This window comes from Vanacampus margaritifer, chromosome 1 (genome assembly GCF_051991255.1).
Source record: "Vanacampus margaritifer isolate UIUO_Vmar chromosome 1, RoL_Vmar_1.0, whole genome shotgun sequence".
Lineage (NCBI taxonomy): Eukaryota > Metazoa > Chordata > Actinopteri > Syngnathiformes > Syngnathidae > Vanacampus > Vanacampus margaritifer.
In genome coordinates this window covers 2,610,684-2,633,269 of record NC_135432.1, presented here as the reverse complement: position 1 = coordinate 2,633,269, position 22,586 = coordinate 2,610,684, and the positions used below count along the sequence as shown (strand labels likewise).

At 38.2% G+C, this 22,586-nt stretch overlaps 2 protein-coding genes across 3 annotated transcripts; both read right to left on the bottom strand.

The window, feature by feature from the left end:
- Positions 1 to 202: 202 nt before the first annotated feature.
- LOC144035364 (T-box transcription factor TBX19-like) lies at positions 203 to 12,345 on the bottom strand. Its single transcript, XM_077544991.1, has 9 exons — positions 12,196 to 12,345; positions 9,127 to 9,335; positions 6,969 to 7,233; positions 4,829 to 4,963; positions 4,659 to 4,720; positions 4,510 to 4,568; positions 2,692 to 2,826; positions 2,219 to 2,309; positions 203 to 1,929 (listed from the first exon to the last, which is right to left on the bottom strand). Exons 2-9 carry the CDS (start codon positions 9,333 to 9,335, stop codon positions 1,764 to 1,766), a joined length of 1,122 nt encoding a protein of 373 aa, XP_077401117.1. The 5' UTR covers positions 12,196 to 12,345; the 3' UTR covers positions 203 to 1,763.
- A 36-nt stretch (positions 12,346 to 12,381) lies between these two features.
- Positions 12,382 to 20,877, bottom strand: LOC144035372 (vesicle transport protein SFT2B-like). 2 transcript variants are annotated; one of them, XM_077545013.1, is made up of 8 exons: positions 20,679 to 20,877; positions 18,723 to 18,812; positions 18,333 to 18,418; positions 18,163 to 18,244; positions 17,985 to 18,020; positions 16,789 to 16,847; positions 15,756 to 15,785; positions 12,382 to 12,525 (listed from the first exon to the last, which is right to left on the bottom strand). In XM_077545013.1, exons 1-8 carry the CDS (start codon positions 20,748 to 20,750, stop codon positions 12,492 to 12,494), a joined length of 489 nt encoding a protein of 162 aa, XP_077401139.1. In that variant the 5' UTR covers positions 20,751 to 20,877; the 3' UTR covers positions 12,382 to 12,491. The 2 variants fall into 2 exon arrangements, with proteins under 2 accessions (XP_077401139.1, XP_077401132.1); XM_077545006.1 differs by lacking the exon at positions 12,382 to 12,525 and adding an exon at positions 13,546 to 14,643.
- Positions 20,878 to 22,586: the final 1,709 nt, after the last annotated feature.

Sequence of the window (22,586 nt, the reverse complement as noted above, 5' to 3'; positions counted from 1 at the left end):
TGGGCTGCGATCCAATTTAGCCCATATGGTATTTCTTTGCTCTTGTTTCTTCCTCCTAAGGCCGCAAACACTTCATCTTCTTTAATTTTTCTAAATTATTTTACATTCAGTTTATGCCTCCACATGACGTCATGTCATGTCTCTCTGTGACAAATACTCATGAGCTTGGACTGGACAGTAAAAGATTACACCGACAACTAAGCACATTACATCATTTTATTTATCATTATATTTTATTACACAGGAACATGAGAAAGCGTGCAGCAGTTAAACTAGTTTCAACAAACAAGGCAAACGTGACAATAAAGAAAGCACACCTGATAAACTGATTCAAAGTAGGGCGAGGTAAACATTTTGCCTCGTTTAATTTTGAAAATGTACAGCTCAATCGTAGATGAGGTTAAAACTATTTTGTTAAAATGTGTATGTCAAATATGTACAGGTGTATTTTAATAACTAATTCTAATTTCTATGATTAACATTAAAACAATTGTTTAATGAAATGCATACCGGATTTTAATGAATCAATTTTGGGATTAAAAAATAAATAAATTAAGAAATATTGTAACAAATGGGGGGAGGGAATGAAAATGTTATAGACTCTTGAAAATACAAAGCTAACTAGGCCAAATTCGTATTGAGAAGAATGGACCATACTTTGCCAAACGCCTGATTTTAAGCTAGCAGTTGCAACACCAACACAACACGAGTTATAGCGGACATATTACGTCTTAAATTGACTTTTTAAATTGCATCCAAAAAGTTGGCTCTCTGGAGTTCCTAATGCACACCTATTAACTCATTCACTGCCATTGACGGCTATAAACGTCAAAAATTCATTAGAACTATTTCTATTAGTTTAACTTTTTTTCTCACTTTTGTTAACAAGAGTATGAAAACCAAGACATTTTTTAAAAATAAACTTTTTTTTTTTTTAAAGAAAAGATTATTAAAAATTAGGGGCGTTAGGCGATTAAAATTTGTAATTGAAATTAATCGCATGACTTCAATAGTTAACTCACGATTAATCACAAATTTTATATAGGTTCTAAATGTGCAATCATTTTCTTCTAGGTTTTCATACTCTTAATAAAAGTGAAGAAAACAAGTTAGACTAATAGAAATAGTTCAAATGAATTTTTGACGTCTATAGCCGTCAATGGCAGTGAATGAGTTAAGTGTGAAATTTAACAAACAAGTCTTCGAGCTATAGTTTCTGCCTATTTTTGTGCATTGGCAATGAAGTGCTGCTTCCACAAGTGAAAATACAGTATTTGACTTTTTTTTTTTAAGGGGGGCTTGGTTTGCTCCTCAGACTACTTTCATCACCAAGGCACCAAATCACACTTGCCAATTAACATAGTAAGCACGACATGACCAAAATACAAAATAATACACATCAACAACTTAGCCCAACAGTATTTTGACATGATTATCACACATGTACTAAAGCTGCAGCTTTGCTTACCTTCCAGCTTTGAAACGATGCCTTGGCAACCGTGTCATCGTTTTTCTTTTCTTTTTTCTTTCTTTTTTTCTTTGGCACCGGAACTTAGTCCAGCCTTGCTACTAAATGTTGCTAATTGTGTTACTTTGCACACACAACTATCTGGATACAAACTTATATCGTTGGAATTACAAGTTGAAGATGGCTTGTGTACAACGAGTGGGGCTGCCTAATAATAACTATAGATAAGCTGCCCAATAAATAATAAATATCCACTGCTAAAAGGTGAATGTGGTTCAACCAATCACGTGCTTTCTTAGAGCGGCTGGGCGGGGCCAGGAGCCCACTGTGCTCCACCAGCTTGAGTAGTACTGCGAGGTTGCATGAGGTACTCGCTGCTGATTGGTTCTTGGAGAACGGCGCACGGCGAAGGGGAGGGGCTCATCTCAGTGCAGCCAAGCGTCCACAGACAAGGACACTGACTGAACACACACACACACACACACACACACACACACACACACACATACACGAGTCTTGATATGAATCTCGTCTTTTTTGTTTGTTTCATTTTTGTTTGGTTCTTCATGTTTGCATTAGTTGTATGGAAATATTACAATCAATATTTGTGTCACTGCGTGACATAACTTGTACATTATTTATACTGTACTTGCCAACTTAAGGCAAATTTGTAATTAATAAAGACATTTTTTACCCCCCAAAAAAGTGTTGATATGAAATTGTGATGTGAAATAGTGGGCGGGGCCTCACCTGGAGCTGTGAGAGGACGTTGTTGTAGGGAAATTGTTGGTCGGGGGATGGGAAGAGGTGGAGCTCCACTCATCTGAAAACACCTGAACACCTTGAGACACGGGTGGGAGTAGGTCACAAACAAGTCTGCGGCTTTAACTGAAAAGTGTCAAGCAAGAACTGTGGCGAAATTCAAGCAAGTGGAGAGCCCACAAACTTGGGTTACTTGGGTTATGTCAAGTCAAAATGGCTGCCAGTGAATGAGTTAACAGAATGTGGGTGGAGCTGCATCCTTCCACTTCAAAAGTGTTAGGCAGAATTACAATATTATAGGGTGCTATTTTCCCTTATTAAAATGATTTGTTGATTTTGTTGCCGGAACGGATTAATGGCATTTTCAGCTATTCAATGGGGAAGGATGATTTGCAACACAAATGTATGGTCACGAAACAAATTCAACTCTCAAGGCACCACTGTATGGTTGTTGTTGTTACCTGAGTGGTGCGAGCGGTGCGGCAGGTAGCAATAAGGGGCGTGTCTCCCGGCATAACCACAGTGCCTGTATCCATGTTGATGATGGGATGGAAGGGAATGGCTGCCGCCATATGGAAAAGCGGCCCCGCCTCCAGCTGGCAAATACAGAGAGCAACCCGATGTCATACGGCACATTTCAACTTTCATCCACACAGACTTGAAACGTGCGAGCGACACCCCACATGCTGGCAATAGAAAAATGGCCGTGTGTTGTTTCTGTTGATGCTTTGTGTACTCGGGATGAGCAACGGAACTTATTTTTAAGAGTAATCTTGTCAAATGAGTTTGAAATTATTATGGGATCATCATTTTTGGTATGTTAAAACGATTAATATAGGTACAGTCATTTCTGGACTATAAGCCACGCTAGCTAAATTTGGGGCATACTCGTGTTTGTTCCACATATAAGCCGCACCTGACTGTAAGCCGCAGGTGTTTTAATGTTGCCGCACCGGGTTCACGCTACTTTCTTTTCCATAATGAGGGTTCGAATTGTCTCGCTGTCGTTCTGTCTCTCCGACTGTATTTGTTTTGCTCTGCCTGACGCTCTTGCGCTTCCTTTATAGTGCGCCCCCTTGTGGTCTGATGGATAAGCCGCACCTTTGTATTAGCCGCGGGGTCGAATGCAAGTGAAAAAAGTAGCGGCTTATAGTCCAGAAATGACTGTCGTTTATAAACAAACAGGTGCTCATCAAAAAAAATAGAATATCATCAAAAAGTTGAATAATTTCCATCATTCTATTCAAAAAGTCAAACTTTATAGATTGTGTGTTTTGCATGGAAAAAAAGGGACGTATGCATGGTGATTTTTTTCACGGTATTCACATTTTTATGGAAATCCTGTTTTGTTTTATGAGCTGGAAGCCCAAATAATGTAAAGATAAACAATTAAATACTTGAATTGACTTAAATTGTGGACCCTGAATCAATAATCTATGAAAATTTGACTTTTTTATTGTAATTATGGAAATTATTAAACTTTTCGAGGATATTCAATTTTTTTGACAAGCACCTGTACTTGTTCATGGTTTTTCACTTGTCATGGTGATAACAGTATATTACGAACACCCTCCGATTGGCTGGCCTTCAACCTCGGAAATTAACATGTCACAGTTGAAAATAGAAAGAGTGACACTATACGATCGACAAAACATCAAAATTGTAATCAATGGAGCACTGCTAATAAAGTGTCGGACTTTTGTGCTGTGCTGTGATTGGCCAGTTTATGTTTCTGTGTGTCACATATAAGCCGGACACCAGGCCAGAATTTATATACTCAACAAAAACATAAACACAAATTTTGTTTTTGCTCCCATTATTTTATGAGATGAACTCAAAGATGTAAAACTTTTACCACATACACAATATCAGCATTTCTTTCAAATGTTGCTCACAAGCCAAATCTAAACCTGTGAGAGTGAGCACTTCTCCTTTGCCGAGGTAATCCGTCCCACCTCACAGGTGTGCCATATCAAGATGCTGATTAAACACCATGATTAGCGCACAGGTGTGCCTTAGATTGCCCACAATAAAAGGCCACTCTGAAAGCTGCACTTTTGTTTTATGGGGGGTTCTGAAATAAAACGGCATGATTCCGTTTTTGACTTCCCTCCTCATAAAAAAATGGGAGCAAAAACAAGTTGCATTTATATTTTTGTTGATAATAGAACGGCAAAGTAGCAATACAGTATATTGCACAGAATTTGATATGACAAATTGAATTGAATAAAAATAAATAGGTTGTATTCTCTTGCATTATTTTGTGCACTGAAACTCACACGTTGGAATTCCCACATGACCTTCCGGTGGCTCTGCTAAGCCCCGCCTACCAGGGTTCCTGGGTTCAGCGGGAAGGCAAAACAACTTGTTAAACATACAGCATGCTAACATGCTATGCTAGCATAGGACGACTTCTTTGTTTCCTCACCTGTCTTTGGTGTCCAAGAACGCTTTGGCAAAAGGATTATGTTTGATCTTCAGAGATGTGACCTGCACAGAAAAAAAAAAAAGTCTCTGGTCCAATTGTCAATTTCTTCATAAATGTCCCCGTCGAAGATGTTTTGAGGTTGGCGACGGCGTCTAATGCTAACGTGTGACCTCTTCGTTCTGGTAGGCAGTGACTGCGATGAACTGAGTCTCGCTGAAGGACACGTCGAACACCAGACGATGTTGCGAGCCCACGCGCACGATATGCAAATGAGGCTCGTACTTGCGAAGAGAGTTTAACAGGATCTGCAAGGCAAACAATCATTTTGGAATCAGACGAGTCACATCTTAGAATTTGGATGAATCGCGATGAATGAAAAAGGCTTTTTTAACAACGTTTTTTGCCCGCCACATTTGAAGAGCAACTGTTACGTCGGTCTTCATTCTTTCGACATTTAATGTTATGGGGACGTCCTCAACGTTTTTTTGATCCACTATAGTTATCGTATAGTTAAAAATGGGGGGGAAATGCCCTCAGTCAATTGACATGAACAAATATTCAGAATGTCATACGCAAACATTTATTAAATGCTTTATTTTAAAGCATGTAGTTATGTTTATTGCTCAAACGCAACCTGTGCTACCTTTTACGTAACCATCCGCTGTCAGCTAAAGAATCATCTGCGCTCAATGAATAATGCGATTAATCTGCATTAATACATGATCAATGCGATAATTAATTGTGATTAATTAACTCATTCACTGCCATTGACGGCTATAGACGTCCAAAATTCATTTTAACTATTTCTATTAGTTTAAAAAAAAATCCCACTTTTGTTGACAAAAGTATGAAAACTGATTTTTTTTGTATTAGAACAGATATAAAATTTGTTATTAATCGTGAGTTAAAAAAAAACACTTTTTTTTTTTTTAATAATGTTTTTTTTTTTTTTAAAGAAACTATTATAAAAAATTAGGGGCATCAGGAGATTAAAATTTGTAATCGTAATTAATCGCATGACTTCACTAGTTAACTCCCGATTAATCACAAATTTGATATCTGTTCTAAATGTACAAGCAAAATTATTCTTAAAATTCTAGGTTTTCATACTCCTGTTAAAAATAGAAAAAAAATTCAACTCATAAAAATAGTTCAAATGAATTTTTGACGTCTATAGCTGTCAATGGCAGTGAATGAGTTAATGAGTTAACGCTTCAACTTTGACAGCACTAATAACAATGTACAGACTAATGCCATCAGTTTTTTTGTATAAGCCCCAAATGGAAGCCTAAAAAGGTCCAATTTACCAATCTTGGCCCTCCATGACAACACAACAGAACAAAGCATTTTCTTTTTGAGAGGCTTGCTTCATGTGTACGCTTGTTGTTTGTTTGTGTGTGCATGTCAATGGGATGTCCCCACTAGAAATGTAAACCCAACATGTGTGTGTGTAATGTGTGGGCGGGTTTATATCGAATCATGGGGACCATTTCTGGGTTTTTATGATCATTGTGGGGGACATTTTGGTGGTCCCCATGAGTCCAGAACTCTTTTTGAGGGTAAAGAATTGGTTTTAGAGCTTAGGTTTGAATTGGGTTTTGGTTGGGGTTAGGATTGGGCAATCAGTTGTGATGGTTAAGTAAGGCTAGGGTTAGGAAATACATGACGTCAATGAAAGGTCACTGCTAGAAATGTAGACCAGACGTGTGTGTGTGTTGGCCTCCATGCTAACCGAAGTGGGCTCCGAATTTAGTTTATCTTCGCTCTCATCTCTCTCAGACATGATGGGTAAATTAATTCCTGAATAAAAAAACATAATTACCATAATGCACAAATAAGTTGAGCAATTATTCAATTAGGCCCAGCTTCAACACTGCATTACTGTCCTGTGTGCGCCCGTGTGTGTGTGTGTGTGCGTGAGGCCTGTGAGTGATGACTGAGAACCTCTACACACCAAGTGCATTAAACCGCAGCCAACCAATTAAATTGCGTTTATAGCGTTCCCGTGGTTACGAGGGGCCACGCAGGTGAAGTGTGTGAGGAGAGCCAGTGAAGTGGATTATTACAGCTGGTGCGCTCGCTCCCACTCCAACAGAACAACAGCACAACAAGAACAAAAAAAATCATGTAATATGCTGCCATTATTTTTATGATCATGATCCATTCTTTGAAATGTCTCAAATGCACGCTCTCTGGATAATGGGTAACTTCAATTAGAGAAAGCAAGATAAAAAGATGGCTCGGTAAATTACGAGGAATCTTCAACAAGAAGTCAACATAAATGGGCATATCTCCACAGTTTTTACATACCGGTCCATCTGCGTTGTGTTTGTTGGTCAGTTTGACCTTGTTGAAGGTCACCGCTGCTTTCATCCAATGAGCCCCAAAGTTGGGTGAGTCCGGGTGGATGTAGATGCCGCCGTGGCCCCGCCCCTCGCTGCGGCCCGCCGCCAGCCACTCGCCGCTGACAAACTTCCAACGGCAGCCGCCGACCGGGATGAAGTCGAGCAGGAAGGAATACATGGAACTCGGGTCCAGGCCAGACACGCTGACCTTCAGGACAGGGAACATGCGTCTAGGACGAGCACAGGACAAACATGCGCTGGAGTAAACAGGAAATGAGTTTGCTTTTTGGGAACGGCGCTCATGTCGTAGGTCAAGCGTGCACGACTTGCACAAAGTGAACTTTCGGGATGAACTTCAATGTTTCAGTCACTTCCTGTTTGGAACGCAAAATTCAAAGCAGGTGTTTTGGTCCACATGCATTTCAAAAGATGTCCACTTATGACTCGGTCTCATCTAGTGCTGTCACTATTGAATGTTTTTAGAATCGACTAATTGGATCCACTTTTTTAAAGTTATTACAAAAGCATTTTTTTCCTTGATTACTGTTTATTGACCAGTGATTGGTGTTTATTTTGTACTTCATATTTGTATAGTGATAAAAAAAAAAGGTGAATTAAATTTGTATTATAGTTCGGTCATTGTTTTCTAAAGTAAAAACAGGTGCAATCCATGAAGTAGTCATATTTATTTTTTACATTTATTGCCCAGGTTTTAAGACTCTCAAACTACACACTTGATAGACGGATGTTAACATTTGATCCATTTGATCACAGTTCTCTCTTGATTCAAATGCTCTCAATGTTCAAACCTTCATACATAAAAAAAAGATAACCTACTGTAAAAAAAAAAACAAAAACCCCCCTGCAAAACAGTGAGGCCATGAACTGCTTAAGGCGCGGGAATATTATATATTATACTGATTATTATCGGTCAAAGGCAAATTCAGTGTCAACACCGCTGCGGGCATGAATGTGCAAAAACCCCTGGTGGTGCTCAAGGCAAGGTGAGGCACGGCACGGCAAAAAAAAGTACGTGCTCTGCAGATGCTGGATGCATAAAAAAAAAAAAAAACATAAAAAAAAGGAGTAAAAACTTTCTTATTTCAAACATCTTTTCCTGTGTGATTTTTATCTTTGGACTGTTTTTATTGATTTGTTCCTTTAGTTTTTCATTTGATTGCTATTCTGTTGACAGTTGTGTAATGTGCACTTTGAGATTGGTTTCCAAATGTAAAGTGCATTATAATAAAAATCAAGCTTATTAATTACTAAAAGAATGCACAATGAGAGAAAAACGTTTTGTTTGTTTGTTTGTTTCTTCTTATGTTTTTCAGATTTTTTTTTCTTTCTGTCATAAAAAAAAATTTCTTCCAAAAAACAGAGTCTGCTAATTAGCGGAAGCGGACACTCTCCCACATACCTCCAACGTACCTTCTGGTTCAGTTAAGGTAAAGCATGTACCGTAATTAGTAACACGGACAGTATTATTAATGTTTTAGTGTAAGGTATTCAGAAAAACATTTAAAAAATATATTAAATAACAAATCATTATTTTATAAAACAGGGAAAAAATACTGATAAAAACAGCAAAAAAATATTCAGAAAAACAGAAAATTTAATTTAAAAAAAAACAAAAAAAAAAGCAAACCCCCCCCCCCCCAAAAAAAAATATTGTCAGAAAAACAGGAGGTTTTTTTTTCTTCAAGTGAATACGCTTCCGTACAATCAAACTGCTGCCTTTTTACCAAAATTGCCATTTCTGCTGGAATCATTTTTTTTTTCTTCAATCATCCTCATCATCATTTAAAAATGGACCCTTTCTGTTACTGATTTCCTCCAAAAAGGTTTTGATATCTGACGGGCATTTATTGAGAATTGTGCCCATTGCGAGAGAGAAAAAAAAAAGAAGAGGATTGTGCCCATTGCTTGTCCACTTTACACACAAGCCCCCCTGCTTCCCACCTCCTCGTCCATCTCGCTCTCATGGCACAATAATGTACGGTAGTTGGATCACTGCTATGGAGCTTCAAGTGTGCTTAAAATGAACAAATGCGTTTGAGTGTTGCACATTTCTTCCGTTGGCCTGTCTTATGCAAATGCAGTGATTTGAGAAGGCTCCTCACCGGCCATTCTTGGTGACTATCATCTCGTTGGTGACGCGCTGGAACTTTCTCCACAGCTCGCCGTCCTCTAGCGTGACCCGGAGCCCCCTTTCTGTGGGGTCGCCCTTCTCCCGCCCGGCCTGAAGCTCATTCTCCACTGCGCTTAGCAGCCGTGGTGGGCAGCGCTCCGGTGAGGTTTCGCCATCGTCTTTTTGCTCCTCCACCTTCATCTGCACCGCACAATCAGATGGCGCCGCTAAGCTTTTGTTGTTTACATCAGTGGTTCTCAACTCCGGTCCACAAGTACAGGGATGTGATTTGACCAAAGTGAAATTATCTGAAAATTTAGCCGGGGGTCTGGGGGCCGCTGGCTAGGTCCAGGGCAGTGCCCTGGTGGGGGGACACGGGGGGCAAAGCCCCCCGGAGCTCATGGGTTTTCCGTGTTTTTAAGTACTTTCAATGCACTCACATGACAAAGAAATAGACAAAACAACAGCATAAATTTTCAATGTATATTGAACTATCCCATATAAAATGGCAGTTTTAGTCAACTCAAAATCAGTCACATTCAAAAACATTGGACTGCCTTTGCTTTTAAAAACTATCACTGAGAATATCATCATATCTAACTAATGTGATTACTAAGTTAACACATAAATAATGTTGAAGAGTTCAAATTTCATGAACAAATAATTGTATCATGACCAAATGAAAAGTAACTCATATTAGAGCATACCACAAATGTCTTTGTTATAGCAGAAGATGTTATCTGTCGGAGTCATGTGCATACACAATGAAATACAAAAAAAAAAAAAATAAATAATAATAATTTTTTTTTTTGGGGGGAGATAAAAAAAAAAGCGGAATTCCGCGAATTAGCGGAAAAATCACATCCCTGCAAGTACCCCTATACAGCCTGTTTTCCATGTCTCCAACAGCCAACACAGGTGTCTCAAGCGATCAGCTAATCAGCAAGCTCTGTATGAAGCCTGATAACGATCCTCAGCTGTGTTGACTGAAGGAGACATGGAATGAGGCTGGGTAGGGGTACTCGAGGACCGGGGTGGGCAAACTCGGTCCTCGAGGGGGTGGGTGTCCCGCAGGTTTTGGAGGTTTCCCTGCTCCAACGCAGCTGATTCCAATCAACAGGATCGTTATCAGGCTTATGCAGAGCTCATACGTATATCAGCTGTGTTGGAGAAGGGAAACATCCAAAACCTGCAGGACTCCGGCCCTCGAGGGACGAGTTTGCCCACTCCTATACCAGGCGGTGATGGAGCCCAAATTGTGGATTGACTTTTTTTTTTTAAACTTTATTTTGAGCTAAAAGGTGGGGGTAAAGGAAACACACACATTTAGAACAATTTTGTTTAGGCAGGTATTTCAGACGAGATTGTTTAGATTTGATTCTTTATTTATTTTTTATTAACTGTATAATGTCGTGATCCTATAATTGTATTCTGACAATGTGAAATACTTGGCGAGTCTGCTCTGTGTTATTTAAATTGGCAGTCAATCAGATTTTCCAAAATTTGGACTGATATGTGTGTGTATACCAGTGACAATTTTGTCGACGGAAATTTTTCGCCATGAACATTTTTTTTTCAGACGAAAATGAAACGAAAACTAAAATAGAAGCCATTCATTGAGACGATGACGGTCATTCAAATTGACTGACAATTTCGTCAAAGACTAAAATGAAAACAAAAGCAACACAGTGACAAAAAATCACAACAACCAATGAGAAGAAGGAATGAAACGCGGGTGGGAAAAAAGAACCACTCACAAACTGTTCAGTGCACTTTATTTAATTGACTTATTTTATTCTATGTTCAAATGTTTAAACATTCATTGTGCAACTGTAAATCTCAGGCAATTATGTGATTTGTTTTTTTAAATTCAGGTGAAAACTAAGTTTTAAGACGGCATATTATTGTCAGCTCCACGTTTCATTGAAACAAAGTTTAATAAAGACACCTTTGAGTTAAATGTGTCTTGCATGTTAAAATATAGTTACAAATCGGTGTGTTATAATTTTCTGTGTAAAAGTTGAAATGTATGCTGAAGGAAATTGTCAGTTTAGTCGACTAAAATTGGATTAAAATTAAAATACAATCAGATGACTAAATTATAACTAAAACTTTTATTATTTTTTGTCAAAAGACTATAATTAGAACTAAAAAATTTCTTGTCAAAATGAACACTGGTGTATACCGTAGACCAGGAGTCACCAACGTGGTGCCCGCGGAGAACCACACGAGTTGCCCGCTGGTCTGTCATAAAAATAGCTCAACAGTGAAAGAACATTGTGATTTTCTAGGATTGTTGTAGATGTGATCATTTAAAAATGCAAACACTGGCAGAGATTTATGAAAATAGAACCGGATTTTGTTTCCTAACTAGGGCCAGAAATCCCTAACATTATCAATGTCTTGCAAAAATGAATATAATTCATTTTCAGCAATAACACATACCAGTACTAATATTATAATGAAAGGTAATTTGAGTAAATTTCTTATTTCAGAAGTGTGTTTCAAATTGGTAGCCCTTTGCACCAATCGGTACCCAAGAAGTAGCTCTGACTTTCCAAAAAGTTGGTGACCCCGCGACTCTGGACAAGACCGTATATAACTCTTTGACTGCCAAAAACGTTAAATAACGTTTAGTAAAATCCTAGGGAGGAGTGCCAAAGACGTTAAAAAACGTTTGTTTCAAAACAGAGGTGAAACTAACCATTTTCTATTGTTGATTACTGAAAAACGGAATAAGGTAGAAACAAACTTTTTTTTTCTGATGAAAGATGAGAGTCCAATCTTTCATTTAGTAGTATGTGTGTTTCCATAGTCCAAACACATCATTTTCTGTGGACCTTGAAAGATCCGTCAAAATGCTTAAATCGGCTGGCACCCACGGCATCCCTTTTCTGAAAACGTCTGGCAGTCAAAGAGTTAATGTATAGAAAGCAAAGCAAGCCAATATAAACTGCACATTCAACTCATTTGATGATAGTAAACACATAGTATGCAGAATAAAATGCATATTTGAATGATGACCACACTTGAAGAAATACAAAAAAAAAAAGTCACTTACCTGAGTTTTGAGAAAACTCCCAAAGGAGAGCGACTTCACACAGATGAGCACCAACAAGCGTTCCGGTGGAAATGTGAACGAGCGCAGCGAGCGACGGAACACAATCAGACGACGGACAAAGCTCCTCCCTCGTCACTCTTAACGGAACAGGAAAGCTGCAAACACACAACACTCCCAACATTTACATCTATTTCACCAACAGCCTTCTTGTTTTGCTTCAGTACTTAACTTTTTGAAAGTGAAGATGTTTTTTTCCCCCAAATAAGAGCACATCAACGTGGCTAAGTGAAGAAGATTCACACTCCAGAAAAAAACGGAGAGTTTGTCCTCCTGAAAAATAATGAATTAGCTTTTCCTTTTCTAAAGGCAAGTGTCAACGGCAGTGACCCACCAACATTTAAATGTCAGCTGAGAACATGGAAGGCGCACACACACACATCTGTTAGCGGAAGCGTGAAACGGACAAGATGTCAAACATCTGGAAAGGCACGACACCTGATATGTGCATGCGTGTGCGGCTTAATCAGCGAGAAGATTTAGTGGCTTTAGCCTGTCGTCAGGCATAAAGGCAGCGTGAACAAAGGCGGTGGGTAAACATCGGCAGGCCACACACCAACATTTGAAGGAATAAACGGACCAACTTCAGCATTTTTGCAAAGATGGCAGCATTAAGAAATACTGCACTTTTATTATTTATTTATTTTTTTTGGGGGGGCCTTGTCACACAATGACCTCAATGTCAATTCACATTTTAACCAATCAGCAATCATGACATTTTTTGCTGTTGTCATTTTTGAAATGATCCTAGGCAAAAACTTTGCTATGAAATATTGTAAACATTCACTTAACTTAAACGTTGCTCTGAAATATTTAGACATTTAGAAAAAGAATGAGAATGAATCCCCCGCCAACCATCAGGTCGCTTATAAAGTTACACAAGACATACCACGACATACATAGTGTATACAGTTTGACCATCCATGCTCTGTAAAATGGCTGGACTGGCCATCTGGCATACTGGGCAGGGCCTCTTTGGGCCCAAAGCAGTGCTTTTTAACTCTCTTGCTCCCAAAAACGCATTAAAATGGTTCTATTTTAAATATTGCCATGGTCCCATTTTTTTTTATGCTAGAGCATACAAAAGGCTTTGGTGCAACTGAAGAGGTTGCTTAAAGGAATGCTAGTTATTACAAAAAACGGCCAGCAGGTGGCAGCAGAGAAGAAGAGATCAACCAGGGCCATGTTGCAAAAAAGACACCCCCCCCCCCCCCCACACACACAATGTTTTCAACAGATTTGTGAATCATGATGAAACTTAGCTTTATTCTAATGCTAGTTGCTGCAAAACGGAAAAAGATACAAATAAGCCTCGTTTCCACCGCCGGTATCTACTCTGCAAAAGCCCCGTCTCCACCAACAAATCTACCCGGCTCTACTTTACTTGCTTTTTCTGGTACCTGCTCCTTTGCGGTTCTAAAAAAAAGTAGCCCAGTTCCAAAACGTGACAAAATTATTTTGGAGGCCAATGATTGGTTGGAGACATGTCGTCATCAATGTGCAGCTGCGCAAACCCCCACCCCGGGAAAACAGCTGCCATTAACGATGAAGAGAAGACAACAATGGCTTCCAAACAGATGAATGCTTGGATTTTTGACCTTTTGAACATTATTGAATGCAGTCTTCTGGTTGCTGCAATATTCATTCGATGTCTTCAGGCTGAAATAAAAAGACACAAACCATTGTTTGCGCTTTCCATTGTTTTTGCCCGTGTGTGCAGTGCACGCTAGCTGCGGTCGCTTTAGCATGACATCACTGGCAAGGTGAGGGGGGGCTCCCGGGTGGCCGTGGAGACGCACTGCTTTTTGGTGTAGAGCCAAGTAGAGTAGAGTAGAGTAGAGTAGATACCATCAGTGGAAACAAGGCTATATAAGCTACTTTTTTTTCCTGATGAAAGAAGAGACTCTAATCTTTCTTTTGGTAGGTTCCATGTTTTCATAGCAATACAACAGCAGGGAGCGAAGGGGGCTGCTTCAGTGAAAATGGCTGTGAGTGAATGAATTGATCATTATTTTCCTACATTTTATCCCAAGAGACTGGCCCACAATTTAAAGCGACCAGTCCGTTAATCCTTTTGGAGTCGGGCTGGGTCAAAATGCCAGGGCCGATTTTCTTGTGCCAGTCCAGCCCTGCTCTGTAATATATCAACAATTATGTGACTGATCACCAATAAACACATCTGATTAGAAATGTAAAAACCTAAAAAAAATATTTGTATAATAAATAATAGAAATATGCAGAAAACAGGTGGACAAGTAACACACAGGATATGCAGACACAATTGGTTTCCGTGGAAACCACACCTGACACCCGGCCTGAAGATTTTCAGCATCCCGAACGGTCACTCGGACATTTTAGAAACAGACGGAACATAATTTCATGATGCAGTCCCTGAAATGGGAAAAGACAACAAATGTTACTTTTATGTTTGGATTTTTAATTTGTAATCAATCGCATGACTTCAATAGTTAACTCGTGATTAATCGCAAAATTTATATGGGTTCTAATTGTACAATAAAATGTACAATTAGTTTCCAAACTCTTGTTAACATAAAAGTGGAGAAAAGTGTTAAACTAATCGAAATATAGCTGCATCTTTTAGTCATTAATACAGTCATTTCATAATAATCCATCAAATTTAGTTAAAATTAACAAGATGTACTGTACGGTATAAAAAAACACACAAAAAACGAGTGTGATATTGATTTGTGTTGAGGTCATTTTTCTGCTACTGGATGGCATACATTTTTCTTTTCATATTAAGAGCTACCTAATCTTTAACGTGAAGTAACTTGTGAAATTCTGCACATTTTTAAAATTGTAAAATACAACTTGTCTTCACAAATGATTGCATTATTATTACAGACATTACTGCTAAATTTTGAGGTGGACGTGTCTGCTGCGTTGCAGTACAGGCTTTCCAAGTAACGGGCGGTCATTAACACATTCGCATGCAGCCAATTTTGACCGATTTTTCAAGGCCAACAGAATATTTTGTCGTATTGCTATAAAAAACATGGAACCTACCAAAAGAAAGATTAGAGTCTCTTCTTTCATCAGGAAAAAAAAAGTATATTTGTATCCGTTTTGCAGCAATTAGCATTAGAATATAGCTAAGTTTTATTATTATTCACAAATCTGTTGAAAACACTGACAAAAAGAGCTTTTTGCAACATGGCCCTGGTTGATCTCGTATACTCTGCTGAAACCTGCTGGTCGTTTTTGTAATAACTACCATTGCTTTAAGCGACCTCTACAGGTCAGAGGCTGCATCAAAGCCTTCTGTATGTTCGAGCATAAAAAAAATTATAAATACGTGTTTGGGAGTGAATGACAACATATTAAAAACGTATTTATATGTTCTTGGTTTGGGATGTGTTAATCGCGCGCTAAAAAAATGGTGGCGTTAAAGAAACTTTAAATTAGCTCAAAATGACCACACAAATTTTGGCACCCCGAGTTTTGATGCTTGATAATGATGTGTGCACGTGTACGTGCATTACCTGGCGAAGGGGATGTAAGACAGGCCATACCTGCAACAAAAAGCAGAATTGTTCATACATTGTAAGATCGAATGCAACTTCAATTACATTCATACAAACTCAGATGATTTGATTTCATCACTGTGTAAAGTGGACGAATTGCTGGTGATAAGAAGGTCTCTTGTGCCCATTCATATTTCTTGGACTATTTGGCCCTGATCAAGTGTTAATTTTGACAAGAATTTTTCATTTAGTTTTAGTTATCAGTCATAATTGAGTCATCTGATTGTATTTTAGTTTTAATCCAATTTAAGTCGATGAAAATAAAGAGTGATTTTTGTCGACTAAATTAAACCCCTCTTTATTTTCATAAACATTTCAACTCTTATGCAGGAAATTATAACACGCTGATTTGTAACTGGAGTTTAATACATGAGATACATTTAACACGACAGTGTCTTTATGTTGAACTGACAACAATAAGCCGTTTTAAAACTTAGTTGTCACCTAAATTTAAAAAAAAAATGCATGATTGCCTGAGATTAATTTTACAGCTGCACAATGAATGGAAATATGAAAACATGTCTTGATTGGATTTTGTGAATTTTTGTCACTGTTGTTTTTGGTTTAGTTATCATCATCGTCTCAATGAATGGCTTCTATTTTAGTTTTCGTTTAATCAATGCTAATGGATCAACCTAAACCGAAGCAGATTTTTTTTTTTCCCTCCCAACTTGTGAAAGGTTAAAGTGTCCAGTAGGTGGACAGACGAAAACGTTCTATCCAGGAACATTAGGAAATGTAACATTACATCTACACCCATTGGGTGGAATTAACAATCAGGCGACCTCGCTGGTGCGCCACACAGAAGGAATCACTACTTTTGAAAGGAATTGATCCAATGACTTGGAAGAGAAACAGGCAGAGAAAATGTCAAACTGTCAAGTATCATCCTGTCTATTAAAAGGTGCTATTTTGTTGTTGTTATTATAAAACTTAACTGGCAAACCTGCACTTATAAACAAACATAAACCCTCTGTGCACGAAAACTTACCAAGTGAACGCCACAAATTGCAAGCCGCAAAAGAGCAGTGCAAGGCCGTTGTTCTTCCACTAGAGGGAGACAGAGATCATTTCATTTATGCAACGTCGACATCACGGGTTTCCAAAGAGAGGCCGAGGCTGCAAGCGATCATCAGCTAGCATTTTCCAAATAACCCTTTGGGCTCTATGCTGGCCTTTTTTTTTTTTTATTAACTTACTTATTTATTGGTTATCGAATGGAATGACTCATACAACGAATGACACCATTTTGACACAAAGTGGCGAGACTTCCCCATGCTGGTGTGAATTTTTCTCTCTCAATTTTTTTGGTAAAACAGAACATTTAAAAATTAATGGATAACATTATAATTTAGCATTAAAGAAAACATTTTGACATTTTGGTTAACAAACTTCTAGACACTGGTTTATTAATCGTTACGGGTGGGAATAATTGCCAAATGTGTTAAATTCAGGCACTTGTGGCATAAAACTTAGATTGGGTTCTCTAATAAATGAAATATGTTAATGTTAACAAATAATTAATTTATAAGTCAATGTTATATAAAAGTAGGGGTGTCAGGCGATATTTTTTTAATCGTAATTAATCGCATGACTTCAATAGTTAACTCAAGATTAATTTGTTCTAAATGTACAATAAAATATTAGTTTTCTTACTCCTGCTGACATAAAAGTTGAAAAAATGTTAAACTGAAAGAAACATGGCTGCATCAGTCATTGATACAATTATTTCATTAGAATTCATAATAATAATAATAATTGAGTTCTAATTAAAAAGATGTACTGTACTGTACAAAAAACTAGTGTGATATTGATTTGTGTTGGTCATTTTTCTGCCACTAGATGGCATAATTGCATTTGTAACACGGTGACAGCTCAGCGCATATTTCTTTTCATAATCTAATCTATAACTTCTACACCTTTTCAAAATTGTAAAATACAACTTGACCTCAGTCTCCACCAATATATGCATTATTATTCCATTTATTGCTGCTAAAGTTTGGCACGGATGTGTCTGCTGCATTGCAAATGGAATTCCCCCAGTACAGTTTAATCACCATTAATCGTGCATTAAAAAAAAAATTACGTTAAAGGAACTTTAAAAGACCTTTTTGACACCTTTATATAAAAGTAATATTGGGAGAAATACGTGTCATGCAGCCAGCCTGAATGTGATGGATTTCTCACCCAGAAAGCTGAACACAACGTTAGTACCAGACAAACCTGCAGACAGACAGACAGACAGAAATACCGCTGTAAGAGCGAGTTTGGCCTGTTTTCAAAGGCTGATTATCTCCATCTTCAACAAAGCTGATGATGATCACAGCACGTCGCAGATGGCATCACGCAATGATTCTCATCTCACCAGCATGATGATTGTGGCGAGCGCTCGTTCTTTAGCGCACATGTTCTTCAACTGTCTGCACGGCCCGATCAGGAACATGGTACTGAAAGCACACCACACAGAAACGCACGTTGTCACGCCGTACCGAGAAACAAGAGATGGGGCGACGACGACACAGTGTGTGCGTGTACCTGGCTAAAGCGCAGATGTTTCCCACACTGTACAGGACAGCGAACATAACGAGACCAAAGCCAGGCAACCACAGCATACAGGTGCCCTGAAACAAACAGGCTGTTACCGTGGCAACAGCAGCGCAAGGGAACAAGGTGGGTTGTTGCCCTAGAACAGGGATGTCAGGCATCACTTGGTGAGGTGCACCTCAGCTCTGTCAATCACTGTTCATTGTACTGTATAAAAGAAAATATAAGGATCATTGATTCACTTATCTTTATTGCTTTTAGTGAGTCAAGTAAAATCAAAGTGAAGAATGTCAAAGAAGCCCCATTTCCATTGTCCGGTGGCCGTTGGAAGACAAAAATGTTGGGACACCCCGAGAAGCTGCTTACAAGACATCCACTCACCAGAACGGAACACAGAATCCCCAAAATGAAACAGAGCAGGAAGCCTTTGATCCGAGTGCCCCAGGACAGTGTCGACGCCTGATTGGCTCTCTGCAAAGATGACATCATCATCATTTGGATGAAACTCATTTGCATATGACAACAAATGTAATTATTACTGCAGGGGCTGAGTGATTCTCACTGTTGCCTCAAAGCCAGAAAAACACGTTTGGTAAATTAAATGTTTGAAGATTCTAAATTCCCTTTCATGGGTGCATGTGTGTGAATGTTTGTCTTTTGCTAGTCCTGTGTTTGATGAGTGATCAGTACAGGGTGCCGCCTGGCTGCAACTTCCCTGAAAAAAAGAAAAGAAAAAGAAGCTGTGTATTTGGGGTCGTCCGTTTGCAATGATCCTGACATTTTGGACGCTATAAACAGTGCATAGCTTAAGAATGTGTGGCCAGGCCATGCGACAAAAGAAGGCAGCCCCAGTTAGGACGGTACTTAACGCTTTTCTTTTGATTGTTTTATATTTCTGGCCTACAAATGCAAATTCTGTAATTGCTGTAAATATGGCACACAATGAAGTACATTTTCAGATGAATACGTCATCATGATGCATAAAACCGCACGCTCTATAAGTGCCATATCTAATGGATTCTTTTATATTTCTGGACTATTATGGAGAGGTTTTTCAAAGACATATTTATTGTAATTAGGGCTTTACTACTGCGTTTGGGTCAGCCGTAAGTCCATCATAAACTGAGGACCGGCTTGTGAATACAGTATATAAAAAATAATAGAACATCAGCGATTGCCAACCACAGTCCCATGAGAGATGAACACGGGTGCAACCGTGTGTTGATTGGTCCTAAAATCATTGTTTATTTACTACAAATAATGTATCACTGTTCATCTATCTGTTCCACTGAAGTATAGTAAATTAAAAGGTCTAAATGGAAGAAGGTAAATAATTAACCTGTGTGTCCACTTTTGTGACATTTTTGTTTGGTGATGTACCGTGAGATTTTTCTCTGTAGTAACTCATTTACTAAGTAATGTTGATGAAAAACTGCACTTGTCAGCTTTGATGCGACATACTTTTTATTTTTACATGAGTATTTTTGTAAATAAGAAATTCTATTTTTAATCCATTATATTGAGCTAAATTCCGCTCACTACTTAATTTGTTTTGGCCATGTGACTCTGTTTCACCAATCCAATGTCACCACTAGTGACCATTGACTCATAGAAAGTCTCTGTAACCCCAGACCAAAGAAAAGTGACTAATTTACGTGTGTGTGTGTGTGTGTGGGGGGGGGGGGGGGGGTAAATGCTGCAGTTTTAGTATTATTATTATTATGTAATCTTTGCTTGGTGAACCTTTTATAGATGATACAAGTTTCATGTAAACCAAAAAGTTAATTTATGACCATTTTATGGCTGTATTTGCCCCAATTTGTTTCCTTTTTTTTTTGTTAAACTAAAATTGTTGGCCAATATCTTAAGCTACATGTTCCTATATTATCTTTTTGTCTATTTGATCTTCATGCCTTGATTTAAAAAAACAAAACAAAAACAAAAAACCCACGGTACTAACCAGTTACTCAATCAATGAGTAGCCTACTTGTTTATTCTTTTTCAAGTAATAATATAGAGACCTACTTTTTAACTCGTATTTTTCTGAAGTAACGATACTCTTGAGTACAATTTTTGGCTACTATAGCCACCTTCTATATTTTACTCATGTAAAATATGTCTTGTCTCACCCTCATTGTAATAGAGAATAGATAAGTGAATTCTTGTTATAAAACGCATGGTTGCAATGAAAACTTCAAACGAACAAAAAGCGTAATAATTCCAAATTAACATCCGTTATGTATGTACAAGGTGTAGCATCTGGTCATTATTTTGACAGCTGTGGTTAGCCTTTAGAAGCTAACAACAAGCTAAAAGAGCTGCGCTGCTTGACATCACCTCCAGTATTCCAGTCTCGTCCGTGTTGTTATCATCATCTTCACCGCTCAGCACCTTCTTTAGTTTGTCCATGAAATTGCACTCTTGTTACCGACAAAAGCAACTCCGTGTCCGGAAAGTTTCCAGGAGTTCGCCGAGTTTGGTGATCAAGTTGATAAGAAGAGGTGAGACGACGCGATGCCCACAACAGGTGGCCAGCTTCCGCCTGCACTTCCGCCAATGACCACCGGCGTCACTGTTTCCTCCTCTACAATATTTTCGCACTACATTTTTAGACTTTTCCTATCAGTTCTGATTCAATGCCTTTGCTTGAATAAAAAAGTAAACTAGAATTGCAAGCAGTTATAAAGGGCCCTCGCACCCCTGATCACATTAGGGTACTATTATCACATATAGGACAAGAACCTTCTAAAATAGAAATGGTTTTGCCAGGCCTGATGTGTATGCAAAGTTTCATGAGTATTCATTCATAGTATTCATATGACCTCTTTAAAAATATATATATATATCCAAATGGCGGACTTCCAGTTAGGTTTAGCATACGGCTACAAAAGAGTTTTTGTAGGTCGATGACTGATATGCCTCCTAGTTTTCACTAATCTAGGTAAAACATTGGGAATAATCGGTTACAAATTCGTAGAGTCGTTTATTGTAAATTGCACAAGAAATTTGGAAAATGTTGATGTTTGCGACAGGCCTGATGTGTGTGCAAGGTTTTGTGAGTTTTTGCGCATATTTAGACTTTCAAAAACAGCATAATTTTTCTTCTCTTTTTCTTAGCAAACAATGCTTCGCTATGGCAACAGTGTGAGATGAAATAAAAAGTTTTCTGTGGCATGTTGAGATGAAACACAAGTTTGAAGACGATCAGATACATTTTGTAGGAGTTTGTCAAAAATACGGCTGCTATCAAAGGCCCCAAAAGATGGCAACAAATTCCAAAGGAAATCAAAATGGCGGACTTCCTGTTTGGTTTAGCTCCTAAACACTTTTTTTGTACGTTGAGGGCTGTTGCATATCCTCCAAGTTTTTTTTTTGTATGCTCCATTGAGAAGGAATTTTAAAACTCAATTTTACTGAGACAGATTGGTGCACAAACATAAATCTTTTAGTACTGTAGTGCCTCCGATAGGATGCGTTCATGGTTACTTTTACAATGTGTTAAATTAATCCCAATGAATGTTACGTTGTGTAAATTTCAAAAGTGGGCAGCTTGTGCCTCCCCAGCCTCAACCAGTCAGTTGATCGGGGCCTGTGATTGCATACGTTTAATTTAATCAAATATTTTTCCTAATTATTCTATAGGTTACTGTAAGCAACTTGTCTATTGAAGTACATGTAGTCAGACAGCAGATGGCGCCATTAATCAATTAAGTTCTGAAAGTACAACCATTAAAACACAACCAACAGGAGCCTAAATGTTCATCAAAACAAAGGTAGAGGTTTTGATTCCCCCAAAAATATTTTTTAGATTATATTTTTAATATTATAGTAAGCCATTGTAACATTATGCACAGTTTAGACATTTGTACTTAAGACAATACTACTACTACTACTACTAACAATAATAATAATAATAGTAGTAGTAGTAAGTCATAGTAGTACTTAAACAAAAAAAATGCAGCTAAATACAAGTTTCAAAAGAAACTTCATTCAAATTGTACAAAAAAGTCTCCAGTTATAATAATTGTCTCCTGTCCGACTGACGTTTCCAATTTTTAGGACATGCTTGGCTAAAACTTATAAAAGACTCCAATTGACTTTCACTTTGTATACCCCAGAAACTTGACTTATACTACATGACTCGACAATTCATGCATATTTTACATCTGAAAGTCTGAATGTTCAATACAGTGCACAATTGATTTTGTTTTTGGAAGAAGGAAAAGTTCATCTCAACGGATGGAT

Bases quoted from the DNA above. Each gene is read 5' to 3' on its own strand.
- LOC144035364 (XM_077544991.1), bottom strand. From the start codon at position 9,335: ATGAAGGTGGAGGAGCAAAAAGACGATGGCGAAACCTCACCGGAGCGC. The intron at 4,964-6,968 runs GTATGTAAAAAC...TTTGCCTTGCAG, and splicing joins AACACAACGCAGATGGACCG to ATCCTGTTAAACTCTCTTCG. The intron at 2,310-2,691 runs GTAACAACAACA...CCGTGTCTCAAG, and splicing joins GCACCGCTCGCACCACTCAG to GTGTTCAGGTGTTTTCAGAT.
- LOC144035372 (XM_077545006.1), bottom strand. From the start codon at position 20,750: ATGGACAAACTAAAGAAGGTGCTGAGCGGTGAAGATGATGATAACAAC. The intron at 18,813-20,678 runs GTGATGTCAAGC...TCATCTTTGCAG, and splicing joins ACGAGACTGGAATACTGGAG to AGAGCCAATCAGGCGTCGAC. The intron at 18,419-18,722 runs GTGAGTGGATGT...TGTTTGTTTCAG, and splicing joins GGATTCTGTGTTCCGTTCTG to GGCACCTGTATGCTGTGGTT.